At 39.8% G+C, this 22,692-nt stretch overlaps 1 protein-coding gene across 2 annotated transcripts in view; it reads left to right on the top strand.

The window, feature by feature from the left end:
- Nucleotides 1–22,692, top strand: part of L3MBTL4 (L3MBTL histone methyl-lysine binding protein 4) — a 485,331-nt gene that overhangs the window by 342,629 nt on the left and 120,010 nt on the right. For both annotated transcript variants that reach the window (XM_078060581.1, XM_078060580.1), the window contains exons 15-16: nt 6,601–6,774; nt 19,063–19,133. In XM_078060581.1, the coding sequence (XP_077916707.1) occupies nt 6,601–6,774; nt 19,063–19,133 (245 nt within the window). The remainder of the gene's footprint in view (nt 1–6,600; nt 6,775–19,062; nt 19,134–22,692) is intronic.

Below are 22,692 nucleotides of genomic sequence, written 5' to 3'. Positions count from 1 at the left end.
CCCGAGACCTTAGAATCTTATATCTATACCAGTTGGTTTTTGCCCATCTCTGTGTTTGAGAACAATATAATAGAAATTGTGTTACATCCTCAGTAGATATTAAACTGTGATGTTTCTTTCTTCCTGGTCTGTATTCCAACATGTATCATTTGTACTTGCTCCTTTTTTTTTCTGTCATTGAGAACATTACTTAATTTTATTTGGTCAGCAGTAGTGATGAACATCCTGAGTATTTGTGCTTGTTCTTCATCCTCATAGAAGCAAAATCATCAACAATTTAAGTCATGTTATCTTTGAAAAGTTTCTGTAGAGACTATTAGAGGTATTCCATAATTTCAGCAAACTGCCTTTCAGTATTTATCATGTCTTTCAGCACCATTTGGCCAAAATATCAGTATTTTCTTAAGAAAAAAAGATGTTTATTTCGCATTCTTATACTGTGCAAGTTTCGACTACCCACGTATTAAAGGCTGAAAAGGAGTAGCTTATTTTCATAAAGTCAAATGACAGTGAGAACAAACCGTGTTGAGTCGACTGGGAAACAGTGTGGGGGGTGGGTGGCAGGGTGGGGGTGCTGCTCTTCATATGTGACCCGTGTGATGCCCAGGCACCTGCCACAGAATGGCTCGTGGCTCCTCGGGGCCCAAGGTCGAATCGCAAGGCAGGCAGCATTTAATTTTCTAGCTCCTTCCCATTTCCTTGCTGACCCCCCTTTGTCTGCACCATCCCCGTGGCCTCTCACAGGATCTGACAGAGGTGGCCTTCCTGAGCATCCCTGCTGCCTGTTGTTCTGGGGAGGCAGACCCCTCAGACCATCTCTTCCATGAATACTTCCAAACAGGAGGCCTCCACCCACTCCCACAAGTAAATCTTCGTCTTTTGAAGATAGATGAAGAGACTTAGAATCTAATCTCCCAGCTCAGATATGATTCTTCTGTGTCATCTTTTCTAGGTCATAGAAGGAAAAGAGTATGTAGTTGGCTAGTTAAATAATTGAGACTAAAATCTAAAGCACAATAGGCTTCGTCGAGGGGTACGTTAGTTGCATTAGAGAAGAACTGTCTCTAGTTGGTGGGCTAGCTGAGGGCATATTCCTAGAGCAGGGCTCCTCCTGGGAGCTACTGTCTGTTTCTGGCAACTTCGCTTTTCAGGATCAGGAGAAAGGTTGTCAGTGACTTGACACTCTTCCTGAAATACTGCTGACCTCTGTGTTGTTGGTTTTTATTTGTTTGGGAGTACAGCATGGAAGGGACTATTTCATCTTTGCTATTTTGCTGAAATTTGTCATGCTTCCCAACATTTTCATGTCATGTCACACAGAGAGAGAAAATGATAATCAGCACTTGGGAACGAGAAGGGATTTAGAGCCTGGAGGAGGCTGCTCAAGGCTGGAAGGACTGACCTGGGACTCTGGCTCCCCAGGCCCCTCCTGGCTGCCCTGAGGCTGCAGCTGGACACTGGTTGGGAAGCTACCATTACGTAAGTCGTGACAACTCAGTTATAACCTTTTGGCCCAAACTGGCCACCGCCCAGGATTTGACAGAGCATGGCCCATCATTTTCAGCAGAACAGGGTAGTCAAAGAGAAGCAGGAACCAAATTTGCAGCTTGGGTATGAGAAGATGAACACAGTGTTGATACAAGATGATAATCTAGTAGAACGAGCAGAACCGGAGTCAAGGGGGTTTGGTGATCAGTAGTCATCATCTAGACTCAGAATCAGGGCCAGATGGGAGAAACCATGATGCAGGTAGGGATCCCAATTAGAGAGCAAAGCGCAGTAATAGAGAGTAATTCAGGGTGAGAAGCACATGAAGGACTAGCCAGGTGGTATCTGCAAAGTGGACCCTTGCTCCTGGGTTGGGATTGGGAGGCAGAAATCCTGTCCTGGGAAGGGGCCAAGAGAAAAATGGGAACATAGGGCTTCTGTCCCAGCAGGGCCCCCGAATTCTAGCTGTGGCAGCAGATGAGGCATTTAGGAGCAAGGACTAAGGCATATGCCTCTCTAGGAGACCCGGAGCCCACGAGGCCGCCTAGACTCATGAACAACAAGGCATGAGCACAGGTATCAGCACTGGGCACTGCTTCAGGTGTGGACCTTTGAACCCTAGAATGAACAGCTGGGTTTAACAAATTATCTTTGGCCCCAGATCAGGATTGGTCCTGGGAACGTGGGGAAACTCACCAACCTGTGCACAAAAGGAAGGAGGAGAATGCAGAGGCAGAGAGCCATCCTAGGCCGGACACAAAAAACAGCAATTCAGCCTCAGGTGCCAGGTGCTGCTGGGGCCAGCCCTCCCCTGGTTGCAGCTCGAAGGCAGTCAGGAGCGCTGCTGTTAAAGAAAAAATATGTATACTGATAAAATTTACCTTTACTTTTCTGTTTATCCTCAGATGTTAACATTATACTTAAATATTCTGAAAAGCAAAACTAGTATTTTTATTTTATTTTATTTAAAGATTTTATTTATTTGTCAGAGAGAGAGAGAGCACAAGCAGGGGGAGAGGGAGAGGGAGAAGCAGGCTCCCCACTTAGCAGGGAGCCCAATGAAGGACTCGATCCCAGGACCCTGGGATCATGACCTGAGCCGAAGGCAGACGCTCAACCAACTGAGCCACCCAGGCGTCCCAAAACTAGTGTTTTTAATTGCCATCATTTTTATGTTTCTTTCTGTTTATGAAGAAGACTGCTAGGGGCGCCTGGGTGGCTCAGTTGGTTAAGCGACTGCCTTCGGCTCAGGTCATGATCCTGGAGTCCCGGGATCGAGTCCCACATCAGGCTCCTTGCTCGGCGGGGAGTCTGCTTCTCCCTCTGCCCTTCCCCCATCTCATGCTCTCTCTCTAATAAATAAATAAATAAATCTTAAAAAGAAGACTGCTAGGACCTCAGTTTTAGATCTGTCAGAAAATCTCTTTTAAAATTTGTCTGTAACTGTCTGGTACCTTTTTGCTTTGCTTAGTGTTTACCTTCTGTTCATAGGCCTTGCTGCTGTTGGTGAGCTTGGGGCTGACATTTTTTACCAATTACTTGGTCAAACCATATGCAATTCAGATATTCGACTGTCTTTGTCTTTTATTTTTTTTATTTTTTTATTTTTTTTTAATTTTATTATGTTAGTCACCATACAATACATCATTGGTTTTTGATGTCTTTGTCTTTTAGAAACTGCACTTTCATGTGGGTGAACTGACTAGTTCCTGCTGTCTCTTCCTTCTTTTCCTGCACACAGCAAACACTCCCTTCATTAAGGAGGGCCGGGGAGATAGTCTGCTCAAAGGACCCGTGTCTTCCACACAACACTGCTGCTCAGTGCTTCCCCCTCAGCCCGCAGTTTCTACACCTCCTATCTTGGCCCTAATGAGCTGAAATTTGAATGTGCTACTTTCTCATCAGTCAGAAGCTGACATTTTACCTTGACCGACAGAGCTTTAGGCCATAGAAATTTCAGTTTATGTCAACAGTTTTCTAAAGAGACTGTATCTTCAGAAACTCCTTTCCCCAGTATTTAGCTGAGCCAAAAGTAAGATTTAAATAGTTTTATCATGGGGAGCCTGCGTGGCTCAGTTGATCTCAGGGTCCTGGGATCAAGTCCTGCATTGCGCTCCCTGCTCAGCTTCTCCCTTTCCCTCTGCCCCTCCCCCTGCTCTCTCTCTCTCTCACTCTCCCTCTCAATTAAATAAATAAAATCTTTCAAAAAAAGAGAAAGATTTTTAAAAAAATAAAAAGTTTTATCACAGCTAGGACAACCAACTCAGTGGATTTTTTCCTATGTGTTTAGGTTTATGTGGAATTCTGTACATGCATGTTGTTACACATGCACGCACATGCACATGAGTAGGGTCTACATTTGCAGAAAGGCAGGCCAAAGTTGGGGATGCCATCTCTTTAACATAACTGTGTTCTCTGCACAAAGCACAAGTTAGCACGGTGTTGCTAAACGGAAACGTGTTCACAGCGCGACAGCAGGTTGAAAGGGGCACAGACTACTCTACCTGAGATGTTAACATCCCCTCTTCTTTCGTACTTCCATCTCCCAACATTACCTTCTTTCGAGTTTTTCACCAAAGTACGCCACATCTGTTTTTGTCATTTAGTATATTATTTTACACTTCACACTTCATTCCGAGCTGTGTAACCTGGAGATGTGTCCTCACCGGGCTTGCCTTGTGGAATCAGGAGGTGCTCCACTCTAGTGATGCTTGGGGTGTTCCATTTCTCAGTGCTGGAGACACAGAGGGGCTAGAATGGAATGAAGAAGTAACAAACAAGTGACTGAATGACTAGAGGGACTGACTGATGAATGAAGGTTGAGGGAACCCAAATTTCTCTCCACTGAAGCAAGTCCTGAACAAGAGGGTCTGTGGCAGCCGTCTACAGTGCTGGACAAATAAGGCTTGGGAAGAGAGCATCAGTGCCATGCAACACAAATCATGGGGGAATGATATGAAATAAAGAAAATTCATGACAGTAGCGAATCATTCAAAAGTCTCAATTTGACAGTATGTTAGATGGATAGCAAAGTTTTTCTTAGTAATAGTATCTTAATGAAAACTCAGTTGTGCTTGAAATAAACATTTCCCAGTTTCCCTTAGGATAGCCTTATGCCTTTCAACTTTTATCTGCAGAAAAGTTCTTTCTTAAATTTCCCTTAGATCTCGTATGCTGCAGCTTAAACAGATCACTCCTGCTGCATTGTTATTGGAAACCATACTTGATCACATCTTTGCTTCTCACACAGGACTCTAGCATAGGCTGACAGATTTCCCCTAGCCATTAGTCACAGCAAACAGTACTGCTCTACCCTGTAAACACCTGCCTCAGCTTCTCTTCGCACAAGAATTATACCACACTTCTCTCTCATGTTTCTTCTTTTGATGATGTTAAAAACCTTGTCCCCCTTCTACCCACCTGATTGGTTGGTGCTAGTAATTAAGTGATCTATTTTGAGGCTTCTCAAGAAAGTGCCAAGCAACTTGGGGATAGTTGCTTATCCTGTGTGTGACTGTTTTCTTACCCACACAATAAATATATTAATACCATCTTTGGGTATTTAGTAATAAATATTAGAAATAATATAGGTAAAAAGCCTTGAGTTTTAATGGACCTATAGTACACACTCAGTAGAGGTAGCTTTTTTGTTCTTATTATAAATTATATTTATTTATAAATATGTCTTAACTCCTTCACTGGGTGCTCACATAGGCACTCAAATGCCTGTGATGTAGCAGATGCTCAGTTAATGGATTATTGAATCAATAACTGAATAAGCCAATAAATCAACGCCAAGTATTACAAATTGCAGAACATGCATGTAGAGAGGACTCCCTTGTCTGTAGCAAAGGCTGCTGATCACCCCTATTGTCCATTCAGATTCACTCTGGCTTGTTGGGTCAGGCTGGTGTCATCCAGAAGATCAATTCTAGGTATAGGTTGGTACTAAAGGCCTTCTGGGGTTAGATTGTTTATGGGCTCTCCTTGGAAAACTCCATCTGCTTGAAAATAGAGGAAAAACTGCATTGGTCCCTGATTTTATCATGCCATTAACATAACAAAAGAAAATGTTCATCCATCGAAAAAGAATTTATTATGTGTCATACATCAGCAAATGTATAGTAAATTGGAAGCAAATTCCTCAAAAAGACCAGACTGCCTAGATATTGATGCATTTGACTATGTGCTTCCCTAGATGGAGATTATAATAGCACTATGATAATAGTAGCAACTGCCATGTTGGGATGTATGTGTGTGTGTGTTAGGATCGGGTCTGATTTTCCCATTTAACTGGAGAGAAACAGAAGCTTGAGTATGAAATGCCTTCCCCCGGAGTTGCCTGCAGGTGACCTGTCACCCCTGGGCTTTCCCTGATAGTGGCTGCCTCACTCATAAGCAGCACAAGTTTGGGGCTTCTTTGGAGACAGGGCTGTGGGCACAGAAATCTGACAGAGACTACCCATTAGTCTGTAGAAAGAATCAGATCCTGGGTCCTGGTAGATCCTTGCCAGTTAGGCTCCAAACCACATCCCAAGACTGGGGACTCAGCCTTCACTGTGCCCTCTCCTTTTTCATCTCAGGTGTTCCTTCACATTCCAACACCACACTTCCTAGCAGGTTTCAGGAGGATTAAGCAGAAATACAGATGCAGGATTTCTGGATACATGAATGATAAGAAAGAAAAGCATAATATTCTCTGATACTGGTGAACAGTTTTCATGACCCATAGTATTTTGTGATGTAGGTGGTCAAATCAGGGCATAAATATCAGAGGATACAAACTTTGAATCAAGTGTTTATATAACATTTCCATTGCTGTACCTGAAGAACATCATTACATTATTCTTAGATGTGTAAGTTTCCAAAGTTGTAAAAACTGTATGTGCTGATGACTCCACCTGTCACACTCTGCTGACCAGTGTCTGTGGTCTGGGACGTGAGGTTTATTCAGAGGGCAAGAGGAGAAGAAGCTTATTAGGGTGTACTCAGTGAAAGAAGAAGGCCTCCCTTCAGTCATTAAAATTTGGATGTAAGTCTGGCCCAGTGACGTTGGGTTCCTGATTTATTGCTATAAACTGACAACTGTGCCCTCATTTTTATACAAACCAGTGCTTTTGGCTGCCCGTATTCAGACATGAACTTGAAAAAGGAGGCAACACTTCATGATCGTCTGAGAGAACAAACACAGGCAAATTTGGAATCCGACTCTTCGCATTTGAAATCGAAGAACCTCTGCAGTTTGAACTTCAACGGAAAACATGAAAAGGTGAACAGTCAGCCTAGGTAAGGACCTTTTTGAAAATGTAAACGAGAAAGTAAACCATGGAGAATAGTAAAAAAACAACATTTTTAATAGTAATACATAGTTCCTTATATTTCTTTGAAATAGTTGTGTTTGGTTTTGTATATTATTACATTCACTGGCTCATGGAATTCATCTAAGGCTTGATGTTCATTTAAAAAGCACTTTTTATGTCTTCGTTCTCAAAAATTTGGATTCATTTCTTTCTAAATGTACATATTACATGTGAGTGATAAGAAAGTGCATCTCATTTTTAAAATTCCCTAAGATTCCCTTTTGCCTTGAAAACATCTTTATTCAGAGATGGGCTCTCTTTAGGACGTGGAGTATTTGCATCTACTCCATCCTACCAGGATTTCCTGTCCTGCCTTGTATCTGTCTTGTCCTTGTTAGTCCAGATGCACCTCCCATAACGATTTCTTCTTACTGGGAACAGTTTCCGTGTTGATTCATTGCTAACACATTATCCTTTTGTTCTTAAATGCGAACTTACCCTTGAAACATCAATTTCCAATTTTCATTTACATGTTACCATTTTCTAGGGAGCTGCAAATGCAACCTTATTTGATATGTTTTAACCTATGCCAGGAATTATAAACATAGAAAAATCTGACACTCAGTAAGTAATTGGAGACCAGACAGACAAGGAGCCAAGAAAGGCTGGTCAGAGAAGCAAGGAGTGTTTCTCAGACCCCACTGCAGGAAGGAGGCACTCCTGTTCAAGCCCTTGAGAGACAGTAGACCCTCCCTGTGTGAGCTTTGAAGGAGCGGCCACTTGAGGGGGGCTGTTGTTTCTCCCCAGAGCCTTGCTCTGTTCATTCAGCACCATATGGAAGGAAGAGGCACGCGCCTCTCATCATGTGGGAGCCCCAGCTCCCAATGGAACAACTTTCTGCCTGTTTATGCCTTCAGTCCCAGTGAGGCTGCTACCTCCCTCCCAAGGAGACACGTGTCCATCGGGAGAGTTTGGTGCAAAGGGTGGATTTTGTTCTTTTTCAAGCAAATGTTGGTATAACGTATTTGGGTGATGTTTCCTTCTTGTTGAGTAGCTGATTTTGGTTTTGATCTCTCCGCACACCACTGTGCAGATTAGTTCTACTGCACCGTTTATTTCCTATGGATATGCATGTCTATTTTTGTAGCTGTATCTTGCATTTTTTATTGTTATACACCCACTTCTCTTGTTGAAACTTCACAGGGTCTTGCTGTTCTTTACTGCTTTTTTCCCACCCACACTGTTTACAAGTCTAAGTAGTTGAGGGGCTCCGGTGTCCTTTCCACGTCCCAGTGGAGGGAGAATTTTTTCCTTTGCTTTTTTTAAAACTGTTTTCCAAGGAATGGTATTTATTTATCCCAGAATTATTGAGACCAGTACATCCTTTTGCTCATATTCTTTTTTGTTCTCTTACCTTTTTATTTTCCAAATAAAAACTTAGTCAGTTTCTCTTGTAAACATTTTAGACGTTCGTCCTCAATGTCAAAAGTTGGGGAGACAAAACAGATCTTTGAACCGCTTTTAAAAAAACTGTTAAACTGCCACATTCTCTGAGGCTAGCTAAGCCTTTCTTTTCAGCAAACATAGATATATGGCCTCTCCTCTCTTGAACTCCTCTTAGGAACTTAACTCTTTTCAATATATTATTATATGCTTTACCATTTTGAAGGGGATTTACACTGAAATAGACCAGACAAGCATAATTGCTACAGATAGAAAGAAGAAGTAGAGAATGTTAGTTGATAACCAAGCAGAAAAATCACACATGACCCTATCCTGTGGAATCCTATTTCATGTACGCCCAGTGCTGTATAAGGAACTGGGCAAGGGGAGGGGAGTCATACTGTGCACATCTTGAATTCTTAAGCCTTCTTTTGTTTTCCAGTCTCAAGACCAAAGCCCTCCTTGCACTCCAGTCCCAGCCCACTTTTTTTCATTTAACCAGCCCTCATGACAACGTTTGCTTCGTATTCGCTGGAGTGCCCACTTTGATTCTACCCCCATTTCTGTGACATCCTGCTCATGGTCTAGAATTCCAGAGTGGTGGAAAAAAAAAAAAGCCAGGAAATCATCAAGGAATCATAAGTAAGGCTGATTATGAGCAGAGAAAATATATTTTAATTCTCTTTACAGTTTACTTGTAGTGGTTTCCTGGGGCTGACTTTTCCCTAACTTAAATCTTTACTCTTAAAAATCACAATGTAGCAGATATAGGTGGAGACTATTTAAATTCCATCTCTTTCTTCTACCTGTTGAGAATGATTTTTACCTGGCTCATGTCCAAGGATAGGCATGGGGGTTAAATTAGAGAAAATTAGAGTTACAGATTCCATCCCTCCTCCCATCCATCCAGCCAGCCATTCACCAATCCATCACTGAGCTCTGGACAGGCCTTCTGTAATTGCTTATACCAGGAACACTTGTCACCTTAGAATATCCAGACTTCTGACAATTCAAGTGCAAAATGTAAAATTAACTCTTGACATTCTTCCCAAATCAGTTAGATGCTGCCCAAAAATTTAGGGAATTTTGTCTTTTCCCTAACTGCATCCCAGTTTTGTGATTATTTTTAAAAGTATGTTTGTTTTTATATTAATCTTGGTAGAGGGGGTTATTATTAGTAAATCATCTGATTATGTTCACATTTTCTAAATAGAGGGTCAAGTTTTAAAGTTGAGTAGACCATATATTACTAGATGTTTACAAGATTCACATTCATAGCAGTAATATTGCATGTTAACACAGCTTTAAAGAGCCAGTCTCACAGAAGGTCATCATTTCTGACAGACTATCGTTTTCCCTTTATGCTAATAGAGTGGAGTAGTATTACACTCCTGGTGCATTATGTACAGGCAAATGACCTTATACTTGAGTTTCTTTCATTTAGGTATGTACTCTAGGGGATATTTTTAATTTGACAGTTTATAGTTTACACATACATTACCTTTGGAGCTTCCCATAGTCTTATGACTTAGGCAAAACAGATATTATTGTCAGCATAGTATTGCCATTAATAAGTGAGGAAGTTGAGATCCTTAGTAGTAACTGATTTGGGACCCAAATATAGGTGTTCTGATTCCATCCAGCATATTCCTGTTTCAGTAAACTAATAATAGTAACACTAGAAGTATCAGTAATAATAGCTCTCTAATATTAATATCACACACTTACTTTGGGCCACAAAGCACTGTGCTAAACAGTCTGCATACATCACTGTGTTAATTTCATTTTATCCTCACAACAACCTTATGTGTGGTAAGTATTCTTATTCTGATTTTATAATGTAGACACCTGCAGGTTCAGAGACATTGGGCAGAGTTTGCAGGATCACACAGACAATTAGTAGGAAAGTTAGGATTTGGGTCTAGAACTGCCAGATTCCAAATCTTAAACACATTTCCACTACATTAGACTAGCAAAGGAATGTCAGCTTAATGTTTGAACGGTCTGGCTGAATTTATGTCTAGATGACTTTCTACTGCGTCTGTGATTCTCAGGGTCATCTTGTGATGCATTTATTTCTTGTTTTGTGAAAATAGAACTATTTGGAGGGGAAGAATCTTACCATGATTTCCCAAAACCATTTGTTTTTATTTATACTATATGTTATACAGAATCTTCTTTCTTGAACACATTTTATTTTAATAGATTAAAGGTCTCTCTCTGCAACCTGGGAATAAAATTATACTCATTAAAACAATTTCATCATAAAGAAATTACTTTGAAATGCAACTGTCCCCTCCCTCCATATTATTTGTTAGCCAGCTTCCCTGGGTCTGAATGGAGCATTTTTTTCAGGCATTTGCAGCCACCTAAGTATTCTTTAATATCTTCTTTTGCTTCCCCAAAGCAGTGCTTAACATATTCTAATTCATACAATCGGTAGAACACCATTGTTAATATTCAGTCATATTCATACTCATTCATTGCTGTTAAGAAAATCTAAGAGGGACATCTCGGTGACTCAGTCGGTTAAGCATCTGACTCTTGATTTTGGCTCGGGTCATGATCTCAGGGTCATGAGATCGAGCCCCACATTAGGCTCCGTGCTGCTGAGCATGAAGCCTGCTTAAGATTCTCTCTCTTCCTCTGCTCCTCCCCCATGCTGTCTCTCTTTCTCTCAAAAAAGAAGAAAAGAAAAAGAATGAAAATCTAAGAAAATGCCTAGTAAATCTCCTTTTTCCCCTAATGCCTTCCATATTATAAATTTTATGCACTTCCCTAAGGCCTATACTGATAATAAAAATGGCTGAGGAAGCTATGGTAATCAGAGGGAATGGTGTGTAGTGGGAATAGTTCCATAATGATCCTCATAATAAATTGTGCTGCCACAAGCCAGCTAGTTTATTTCCACTACCCAAATTAGCTGCACCATAAATACCTGCTATGGGGTCCATTCTCAGAATTAAAACAGTGTTAGTTGGTTGTTTCCCGTATTAGTCTTCCAAGTCATTACCTAGGTTTTCCTTAATCCATCGGTGTTTTTTCTCACAACTTCCCACATAAATTCTCTGCTTGGGGAGATGAAGCCTACTCAGTGTCCCACTCACTCCCTATGATCACCCACAATATTGTTTTTATTCCTGGGCTGGTGCCTTTGTTCCCATTCCTCCTTCCTTATCTACTCCCACCTGCATCTTCTCCCTTCTCAAAGGCTCAGCTGTACCTTAAAGTTTTCTCTACAGCAGTTCCAGCCCATATGAGCTTCTTGAGGTCAGAGACCACATCGTACACATTTCTGTATTTCTGACACCTAGTATAATGCCTGATACTCAGTAGGCGCTCAACAAGTTAAATAGATTTTGAGCAGCCGCTCTATGCCAGGAACTTGGTAGGTCCAGGGATATGGATACAGTAAGAGATAGCCCCATTCCTTGTTCTTAGCACTTCTTTGTGCTTTGGTCTATACCACACATCAATAGCTTGTGTGTCTGTGTCTACATGTGCCTCCTTAGTGCTTACGTTGTATGTGTGCCTTATTTTCTCGTAAGAACGGGAAGCTGCTAAAGGGTGTGAACCAGTTTTCATTATGCTTTTGTTTTTTCCTCATTCCTGGTCACATTGTAATAGGTTCTTAGTAAATCTAAGTTCATTGGTTCAGGTATCTTCATTAGTTTGCATCTTAGAGACTCAATTTCCTTACCTGTGAAATGAATATAAAGTATGAGGCTTAGATCTTGAATATAGGTATATAGAAAGTATGACTGAGCCTGGCACATAATAGAGACTATTGATACCTTTTTCCATTTTTATAAAAATTGTTGATTTTAAAGTCTTGCAACTGGGCCAGTTCTAGTTGTGTATGTATAACACATCTTTGCACCAAAAATAGAAATTTAGACCTTTATTTATTTAGTCTGAGCTATTCCTCTGCATCTGAAACTCAATTACACCCCTTAATCATGTGAGCAGTGGTCAAACATCAGGATTTTTCCTGGACACCCAGGAAACCTTCTGTAGAGGTTGTGGCTGGACAGGAAACCCAGCACCATCCAGACAAACTCCCTCCTTTTCCACACCTCCAGGCACACTCTGAAGGATCTCTAGTGGAGTATGACAATCCTGGGGCTTTGCAGTGGGAAGGGACTCAAAGATTGTCTAGCCCTGCTTCTTGCCCACAGGAAAATAAGGATACCGGAGCCAAAGAATTGAGTTCCCTATTGACACTGTCATGAATGGCCACTTGGAGCCCTCTGACTTCTGCGTCATTGCTCTGCTCACTATTCCATACCTCTTCCTCCTCTAGAATTAAGATTAGGTCAGAATAGAACTGGTTTATGGTATGAATACCTGAATGACACTTAACCTTGCAGAATTGAGATCCTGACTGTAGCCACATCCTGAAATAGGACATATTCAATCATTCATTCATTCAACATTTATCCTTTGAACAAATACTTAGAAAAGTAGTACTCCAAACTGTAGTGATATAGCTAGAACAAAGCAGACTAAAATCTTTGACTTCAGTAAGCTTTCACTTGGTGGTAAGAAAATGGCCCAAGCTAGTGAAGTGGAGGGATGAGGTCTTAAACTCAGTCAGGCAGGAAGACTTGGCAGGAGGCATGTTGATTCCCTCATTGCATCAACATTTATTCATTCAGCAAATACATGTGGAGCTTCTACTGTGGCCGGGTGGTGTGGTAGGTGCTAAGGATATGGCGGTGAACACAACTGCCCCAGCCCTGCAGGGAGCATATTGTCAGGTAGAGGAGATGGAGGAGAGCAAGCAAAAGTAAACTGTCAATGAGGAGAAAATGGCAGACTGTGGCTAAGTGCCATGGAAGAAGTAACAAGGGAGTAAATGGGCAACACTTACAATGTTTCCAGCAATTACCTATCTTAACCTCCTAGAGACCATAAGTAGATCCATGCCATTAGGGAAAAAAGGCAGGGTGGTTCTGTTGAATATTTTGCAAATTGAAAATGAAGTGAGTTGTGTCAAGATCAGCTCAGGAGTGTAGATAGTAACAGTGCTGGGGTAAAAGGACTTGGCACCTCCATTATAGTCTGGTGGTTTGTAAACAAATTTACACTTCTGCTGAAACGTTATAAAATGCTCAATGTATGACTTAAAAAGATCTTTAAAAATATTTCTCTGAGCTGGTTCTCACAAGGCATTTTATAATTTATTGTGGATCTCTGGATTTCTGGAATCCTGCCTTGGCCCAGGCTCTTAGTAATTAAATGCTGCAGAACAGTGTGTGCTAAAATGTCCACGGTTCCATGCATAAAGGAATATGGGTGTTCCTGTACACCAGAAAAACAAAACTTTGTTGCCCAAGCACCAGTGGGCATTTTTTCTCATCCACATCCTTGATCTGGCTTTAAAACAATTATTTTCCATTCATTGCAAATAGTAAAATTGGGACATTCAACATGATTTTTTCTCATAACTAAAGCAATTCTTGTGTATTATAGGAAAATTAGAAAATATAGATTAGTAAAAAGAAAAAAAATTAAAATTAAAAAAATTAATAATACCCAGACTTTTTCTGGTCAAATAAACTAACTTATAGGCTGGTTAAAATATGATAAAATTCCCACTGCAATAAATCAGGTAATAGAGAAGTTTTTAAAACATAATTTCTCACTCCCCACTCCTCAACTCTGATGTGCATCCTGAGGTTACTTGTGTGAATAATAATATTCTCTTTTACACTTTTTCTGTGTTTATGTATACATATGGATATTCAGATATACACTCACTCTTTTAAAAAATATTACAGTAATTTTGTGGTAATGTTTCTTTCAAGGTTGGCATGTATCACTCTGGATAGATTAGGATACAGTCATGTTGACTGTAGGGGAAAGAGGCTGCATTCCTGACAGGTTAACATGTCAGCGAAATTTAAAGGACCCTGACATTAAATGCTGAAGCTTTAATAAAATGCACACTTATTTTTATGCCAAGTTTATAATGGCGCTCTGAACAAGGCACCTGTAAAGAAGTCAGCATTTGTGGCTAGAAGAAACATAATCTGGTCTTGGACTTTTCTTTTTATGTGGAAAACTTGTAAAGACTTACACAACTAAGTCTACTCACAAAGAAAAAACAAATTTCCCTTATCTCTTACAGACTGCCATGTAAAAGCATTGTTTGCTGGTTTAAAGTCTGACAATAAGAGATATTAGCTTAAAAATGTGTTTTATTTATTTAACAGTATGTCATGGGTAATTTTCCGTATTAACACAAATGGATCCAATGCATTGTTTTAAATAACTATATCGTTTATCATAGAATGGACATACCTTAACTTATTCAGCTAACTCCCCTATCGGCAGTCAGGTTGTTTCCAGTATTTTTCCTCTTTAAATAATGCTGCAATAAACATTTCCATATGTATGTCATTTATTGATGGTTTATAATGCAATATTTTTAAAAGTTGAATTACATTTTATTTACAAACTAAATATATACTGTATGAATCTGTCCTTAGATATATAGTCTTAGGGGTTCTTGACTTATTTTGCTTTACTATCACTAAATTCACACATACAAACACACATACACACAAGTGTACATACACACACACACACACACACAGAATACATACATACGTGTGCAGAAAGCCTTTGCAGTCCTCATAATATATCCCCAGCCTGCACACCTCACCTCATCACATACCACACCTGTCCCCCTTAATGCTTCCCTTAGTAAAACTTGCTTTGAGGCCTAGACAAACTCCTCTCCTCCTGAAAGCTTTTTCTGATCTCACTGACATTTTAAGCAGAAAGTCCCTTCCCACTTTGTGATCCCAAAGCACTTTCTCATCTCTTCGTGTAGGCCTTTCCTCCATCTGCTTTGTGTGAAAGTTGGCACCTTACACATCTGTGTCCTCTGGTAGGTTCTGAGTCTCTTGGTGGCGGATACCATTTTGGCTGACTGTAATACCTGCATGTAGGAAAAGCTTAAGGAAATACTGATTGGACCTGGGCAATTTGTCTAAAAAAATAAAAAGCATTCAGAGCTCAATATTTGCCTTTGAAGCCCTATTCTAAGTGATAACTAACTACAGTTATTAAGGCAATTTTGAGAAAAGGTAGTATGTAAAACCATCACATGTCATAGGTATATTTTTGGCCTTAGGAACCTTTTCCTTTACTGCTAGAACAGGAGTCAGCAAACTTTTTTTCTAAAGGGCCAGATAGTAAATATTTTAGGCTTTGCCAGCCTTAAGATCTCTACTATAGTTCCTCAGCTTGACCACTGTGTGTGTGTGAAAGCAGCCATGGACTATAAGTAATGCATGAGCATGGCTTACTACAGTTTCATTCACAGAAGCAGGCGATGGGCAGGATTTGACTCATGGGCTGCCGTTTGCAAGTCCCGTTCTAGAAGGAGTTTGACTACATGTAGACTAACCTGACTTAACTCCAAATTCTGATTTTTTTCCATTTTGGCTCTTCAGCTTATTGTGTGACTTATCTAGCCTCTTTATACTTTTCAACACATAGATATAAGATTAATATTACCTCCTTCATGTTAGGCATCTAGTTGAGGGCCTAGCATTTACCAAGCCCAGAAAGAGTAGCCACTAACCTGCCATTTTAAATGTGGCAGAAGCACAGAAAGGGAGTCAGAGAGCATGCAGCCCCTTTTGTCAATGGGAAGTAACAAAATCCAAAGGACAAGGCAAGTGGAAAACCAATGTGGGTAGCAGAGACTCTCGATGACAGCAGCCGGTCTCCGCAACAGAAGCAGTAATTCTCTAAGTCATGCACTCCTGTGTGGGGTGAGTCAGGGGTACACAGACACACGGGTAGCCTGACACTTGGGGCTGCACCAGCAATCGCATTAGCAAAGGATTTGGAAGATTGTTTGGAGAGCCTGGAACTATGATGAAAAGTATGGGCCAGGCTTCAAGCAGAATTACTGGTGAAAGAATAATGCCTGGAGATTTCAATGGTATTACCTTTTTAGCTAAAATACAAACAAATAATCTTTGGCACATTACTGGCCTAATCATCACCAAACATTTCTGCTCCCTGTATGCAGTAGACTCTTTTCAAGATGCAACACTTCAGTCACTGTCTTCTCTGCCAGCAAGAGGAAGTCCAAACGCTTGAGAACAGCATGCAAGGCTCACCACGACTTGGCTCTAGCTTGTTCTTTTAGCCTCACCTCCGATCCTCCTTTCCCTGCACAGTGCAGGTGCTTCAGCCCAGTAGGTTGATTAGCTTCTCCGTGTCCGCCGAACACCCTCCCTCTCATTGTGCTTATGCCCAGTCTGCTGCAGTTCCTGCTTTTCCCCCACCTTAATTTTCTAGAACTTTACAAGCCTGTCATCTCCCTTCTTTTAGGACCAGACCCAGTTGCATCCTCCACAGAGTTCCCCACTAGCCTAGCTCCAGGCCATCTCTCCCTCCAGCTGGCAGGAACATTATTGACTCTCCCTTTCTTTTGCTGTGCCAGTGACTTCTCCTTCTTGATGCCTTCTGTGAGTGCTCAGCAGACATCGGACAGTGATGCTCAGAGTAGGGGAAACCTGGATTTGGAGTCTGCAGACTGGAGTTTGTGTTCTGGCTTCACCATTGACTCACTGTGTGCCCAAGATGGGCAAGTGATTTAATATCTCTGAGCCTCAGTTTCTTTATTTATATCAAGGGTCCTATACCTCTACCTTATAGAGTTTTTGTGATAATGAAATGAGGGTGAAGAAAGTGAGGAGTCCAGAAGTCTTTAGAAGATACCTGTCTCACTCAGGAAATGTTACTGAGCCTGAACTGATTACAGGGTGACCCTAGTGATGTAATCATTTTGAAAGCAAAACTGTACTGAAATATGTCTGTGGTTAATGGCAGTGCCTGGAATTTTATTTTAAAGCTACTCAGTAAAATTATTTGATTTATTTTTAAATTGCTTTTTAAAATCCCCATCAAAGTTATATAAGGCATACTAGCATCTATTTTTCAAATTTTTAAGACAGAATCAAGATCTTCATCAGGATCTATTGTAGAGGGATGCTTTAAGATGGTTTGAAAATCAACTCAGTTTCATCAAATTTGTAAAGTTTTGGGGAATATACCTAAGCACACATTTGCAAAAATATATAAGCAGACTAAAATTGTTCTTTTTTCCATCTTCTTTGCAAAATGACGACAGCGTGCTATTGAGTGCACACGTTGTGCCTCTGGCATTCCACGTTGACCAGCTCTCTCCACCAGCTGCTCACTGCTTAAATCCAAGCCCTCTTTCTATTGCTAATATTCTTTCCTACAAGGACGTAAACAAATCCTGATGATCTATATATATACAGAGTATAATGAAAATTAAGCATACTGAATTAATGAAAATATTCCTCACATTTTTATGCACATCCGTGCTGAATAAAAGTTTGTAAACTATTTTATAGTACAGAGTTTCACTAACTGTTCAGAACAAACCCTTTAAAGCAAGTCCAGCTTCCTTTTGCATGTTGGGAAGTTGAGACCTATATATAGAGTTTAGAAATGAGCTCTGGGGTACAAGCCTAGAGCCTGGATGCAGGTTTTCTCTGCTGAGGGTGCTGGTCTCCACACTACACTTCAGCTTCACTACCCCTAGCTAGGATGTTCCATAGTAGCTATGTAGGGCTTTCTTTTAAGGTCCAAGGTGGGATTTCAAAAGAAATTCTTTCTCCATTTCTTGCATTTTTTATTAAAAAATGTCTAATGGGGGGTGCCTGGGTGGCTCAGTCGGTTAAGTGTCTGCCTTCGGCTCAGGTCATGATCCCAGGGTCCTGGGATTGAGTCCCACAGGATCGAGCCTGCTTCTCCCCCTCACACTGCTGCTCCCCCTGCTTTTACTCTCTCTCTCTGCCAAATAAATAAATAAAATCTTTAAAAAAATGTCTAATGGTAAAAAATATATATATCTAACTGATAGAATATGTTTTTACCATGACATATATATTTATAGAATTTATAGATAAAATGACCTCCAATTATGTACAAGTCATTTAGGTTCCTGTGTAAGGTTTTGGTGACTGAATCGGGATCCTCATCTAAAACAGAAATTGAAACAGACTCGAAAGTTTGTCAGTGAGGATAAAAGGAGGGGGCTGCTGTACAAGTGCAATAGGAACATGCATTTGCAAAGCAAGCTATTATAATTTTCATGAAAATCCTAAATATATATGGATAAATTAATCAACTATCTCAAGGTCTCTCTACTTAAAATTAATTACTAGGTAATTAGCAACACTGGAAAATTTTCATTTTAGAAACTTCCATATTCATTACAAACCATGAGCCTCAAGTTTTAATAAAGTTGCATGATGGAAGAGTTACAAAATTAGTCCTTACTGCAAACAGGAGCATTTTAAAAGTTAATTAATTCTCTGACATTCAACTGTGTAACTAAATTACTTTATACAGTTGTTTAAGCACAATGTCTATAATCTTCTGATTAAAATAAGAGCTAAAATCATCAGTAGCAATTACTATTTACCCACTTACTACCATACCATCCCTTATCATCCCTGATAGCTCCTCCTCAGAACCTGAAGAGATTATTCCCCAGAGAGTTCCAGAAACTTTCTGCTGTAACAGAATGAATGGGGGCTGGAGGGGGGAGAGCTTTCAAGTTGCAGGTTTCAAAGTTAGAGTTTCTGACAGAAAATATATTTTAAAAATCTTAAACTGAAGAAAAACTGTAACAAGCCTCGGTGCAGCAAAATACCTGTCAGTTCACTACTGTTTACCCTTGGTTTCTATTTAAATTTGTGCTGCTGTCATGATTGATTCCTACCTCACCGGATAATGAATCTAGATTTTATTTCTGTTCTTTGCCCAGACTTGTACAGCAGGCAAAGTGTTTGAAAATCAAAGGAAAAGAAGATATTGACTTGGATAATCTCTTCAGAGGTAAAAAAACAAAAACACTAGCAAAAACACAGACTATGCTTTTTGTTGTGAAGAATGTCTTGTTTGCTGGGTTGGTTTTATCATTCCAGGAGGGGATTTGTGGTCTAGTCCCAACCTTACAGACAAGTACGTTCCATTACTTCTCCACTCCAACCTTGATTTTTTCATTTTTAAAGTGAAAGGACTAGACTCTAATTTCTGTGATCCTCATTCATGATAAGACAAATCAAAACCTATCCAAGTAAAGGTCTCAGTGGTGGAATCTCTCTGTCATCTGCAGAGGGCATGAAGGAGGGAAACGGGGAGCGTCTCATGGCATTTTTATATATTGAGGGACTGGGAAATGTACCTCATTATTAAGACAGCCAAGAAGGTTGTTAGGGGAAAAGTTTTGTTTAAACTTAAAACTAAAAGCCGAAGGATTATTGGAGTGTAGGAAAAAGAATTGCATGCTTTTATTTAATTCTGTTTCTTTCCAGTTGAGTTTCGATATATACAGAATTTCATCTATAATTTTGAGGTTATATTGTAGCAAGCTAAGGAATAAGTTTCCCCTTAGTTGTGTTCATTTAGTGCAATAATTTTTATTTGATCAGATGAAACATTGGTAACTTGTAATTAGCGTCCTATGTCTTCAGCTATAGTAGTTCTGCATGTTTGTATCTCCCAGAACACGGCAGGAGCCCTGTTCCTCTTCCAGAGGAAAAGAAAATTAGTGAGTTTTCTGCTGCCTTGGCCAAAAGCACAGCAAATTAGCACAACTTGGTAGCACTGCACTCATCTCCATCTACCCATTACCCATTAGACTTTTCTTAAGAGAAAAAGAGCGTGCTTGGCAGCCATTGACCAAAAAGAGCTGTGACATCTCTGAGCAAAGCTAACCTGTTCACCTCAGGCAGAGACCAAGCTCAGCTTGCGGCTGGAACGGCTCTTGATTTCATCTCAGCCACGAAGGGAGGAGGAATCTTTTCCTCAGAAAATGGAAGGCAGTTAAGTTACTTTGGTTTCATTGTGCATCTGCATGTTTCTCCTTAACCAGAAGCATTTCTGGGTAATATCATCAGATCTGAACATTGCTTTAAATAAAATAAATGACCGATATTTTAGAAACTGCTCCATACGAATGTTCTAATCCATTTTACCAAGCCTTCGTTCTGTAAACAACATGTGTTTTGGAGCCGTATAAGGAACCCTTAAAAAGTGTCAGTGTTTTAATTCATATTTTGACACTTTTGAAAATATCTCCACAGAGTAATTATGTATATGTTCCTGTTAAAACAGATACACAGTCAATTTTGTAATTCATATAGTAAAAGTAGTAATGAGGATCATCCTGATAAAAATAGAAAATATCACTAGCAAAATGCATTTGCATAATGTGAAAGATGAAATCTCTTCTAACTTGTTCACTGTGTACTTATTCTTTCCTGCATCACTTTTAAAAGGTTTAATGTTGACCTTAAAAATAAAACAGCCAGTTATTTTACCAGCAAAATGAGTTTATTTGGGATTAGCAAAGAATTGCAATTACGGGGTTCTAGAGGGGAGGGGGGTGGGAGGATGGGTTAGCCTGGTGATGGGTATTGAGGAGGGCACGTTCTGCATGGAGCACTGGGTGTTATGCACAAACAATGAATCATGGAACACTATATCTAAAACTAATAATGTAATGTATGGGGATTAACATAACAATAAAAAATTAAAAAAAAAAAAAAGAATTGCAATTATGGACAAGCAATCTCCCGTAAAAGCACAGGCAAATCCAGAGAACAAAAGAGAGGAACGTTACTTTATAGAGAAAAAAGAGGAAGTTGCTCTGAATGAAAGTCACGGCAGGAAAGGGAGAGTTCAGGGTGTGATCGTGACATTAAACAATTATTTAGTATTTTCCTTTTATTTTTTGTAAGGCTATAAATCTGAGCATAAATTCCAAGTTCCTACTCTTGTTGTTGTTCTGGGTATAGATCTAAATAAACACCTTCTTAATTCATCGGGAATACTTTTTTTAAAAGGAAAATGGGCTAAAATGTGTCCTCCATTTCTCCTATGAGGGGAAATGTTATACTTTTGATATTTAAAGATTGTGTGTACATGTGTACACATGTGCATGCAGCTTGTGTTTTTCATATCTTGGGCATGTTTTCAATTTTTACTTTTATCTTTGTTTTCTAAATCATTTTACTCACAATAGCTATTCTTGGCAGAGATAAAATAAAAAATCTACCCATAATTTTTCAAGGATACTTCTTAGAGATACTACATTCTTTCCTTTACCATAATAATGTATAAAAGTAAGATTGGATGGTAGAAATTTTTAATTAGCTATATAAATTTATTGAGGAAAACATGATTATCTGAAAGGGTGTCTGGTAGTAAAATTGACAGAAGTTAGAGTTTGTCTTACTAATCTACAGGTTTATAGGTAAGCATATTTAGTGTTATGCATGAGACATGGCAAATGGTAGTTCTCTTTTCTGCCTTTTGTTAAGGAAAATAATGCATGAAGATATTGTTGCCATATCTGCTGCACCACATCCCTTCTCTGGACTTGAGTTGGGCATCTGTGTGGTGGCCTTTCAGGTTTTTACCTCTGCTCAGTGAATGTTCCACAGAGAACTGCGCAAAATCTCTTCCTTTGAGTACAATTTGAGTGAAGCTAATTTCCTTTGAGTATAAAGGACCTGCTCGTCTTAGTGATCTGCCCTTTGGCCCACTTAGAGAGCCCAGAGCCAGAGCAGCTAACACTCAGCTACTGGGTACCACACACACATGTCAATGTCAAGGCCACCACAGTGCCCTACCCCACGGGACATCTTTGGTATTGTGGAATGTTCAGCTAAAAAACTTTTAACTGTTTACTGTTTCTCTCAAATGTGTAACTAAGGCTCACTTTTTTACAAATCCAAAAATTTCATAAAGCAAAAAATAACACAAGAGATAAACATGAAAAAGGTAAACATTGTTAATAAATCCCTCACAGATTTATTTTGGATATAATAATTCACCTTTTTGTTTTGTTACCAGTATAGAATCATATTTGGTGAATTACAGTTGACTTTTTTCCTCTAGTTGCTGATATATCATGGCTATCATATACACCTGCTAGGTTGTTTTATTTTTTAAGTCATAGTTTTAGACGAGTTTAAGAGATTTATCCTCATTTAATCACCATTTGGGTCAAGAAATAGAATCTGAGTGGAAGCCCAGCTCTGCTGTCCAATTACCACCTCCTGCCAGGACAGTCACTCTTCTGATTTCTGTCACTGTCAGTTGCTTTGCCCTGTTTTGATCACTTTATAATTGAAATCACACAATATGTATCCTTGTATGTCTGACTCTTTTTGCTAACATTATGTTTGTGAGATTCATTCGAATCATGGTTTGATTTTTTGCTTATTCTCAGTACTGCATATTACTCAATTTTATGAAGATGCCACAATTTATCTGTCCATTTTAATATTGGTTGCTTTCAGTTTTGCCCTCTCAGCAATGGTGCTGCTAGGAACATTCTTGCATGTGATTTGGTGGATCTGTGTGTGCATTTCTGTAGGGTACAGAC

The sequence above is a fragment of the Halichoerus grypus genome, chromosome 13, assembly GCF_964656455.1.
Source record: "Halichoerus grypus chromosome 13, mHalGry1.hap1.1, whole genome shotgun sequence".
NCBI lineage: Eukaryota > Metazoa > Chordata > Mammalia > Carnivora > Phocidae > Halichoerus > Halichoerus grypus.
The sequence above is the reverse complement of the archived record's forward strand: the minus strand, read 5'-3'. Positions and strand labels throughout refer to the sequence as shown.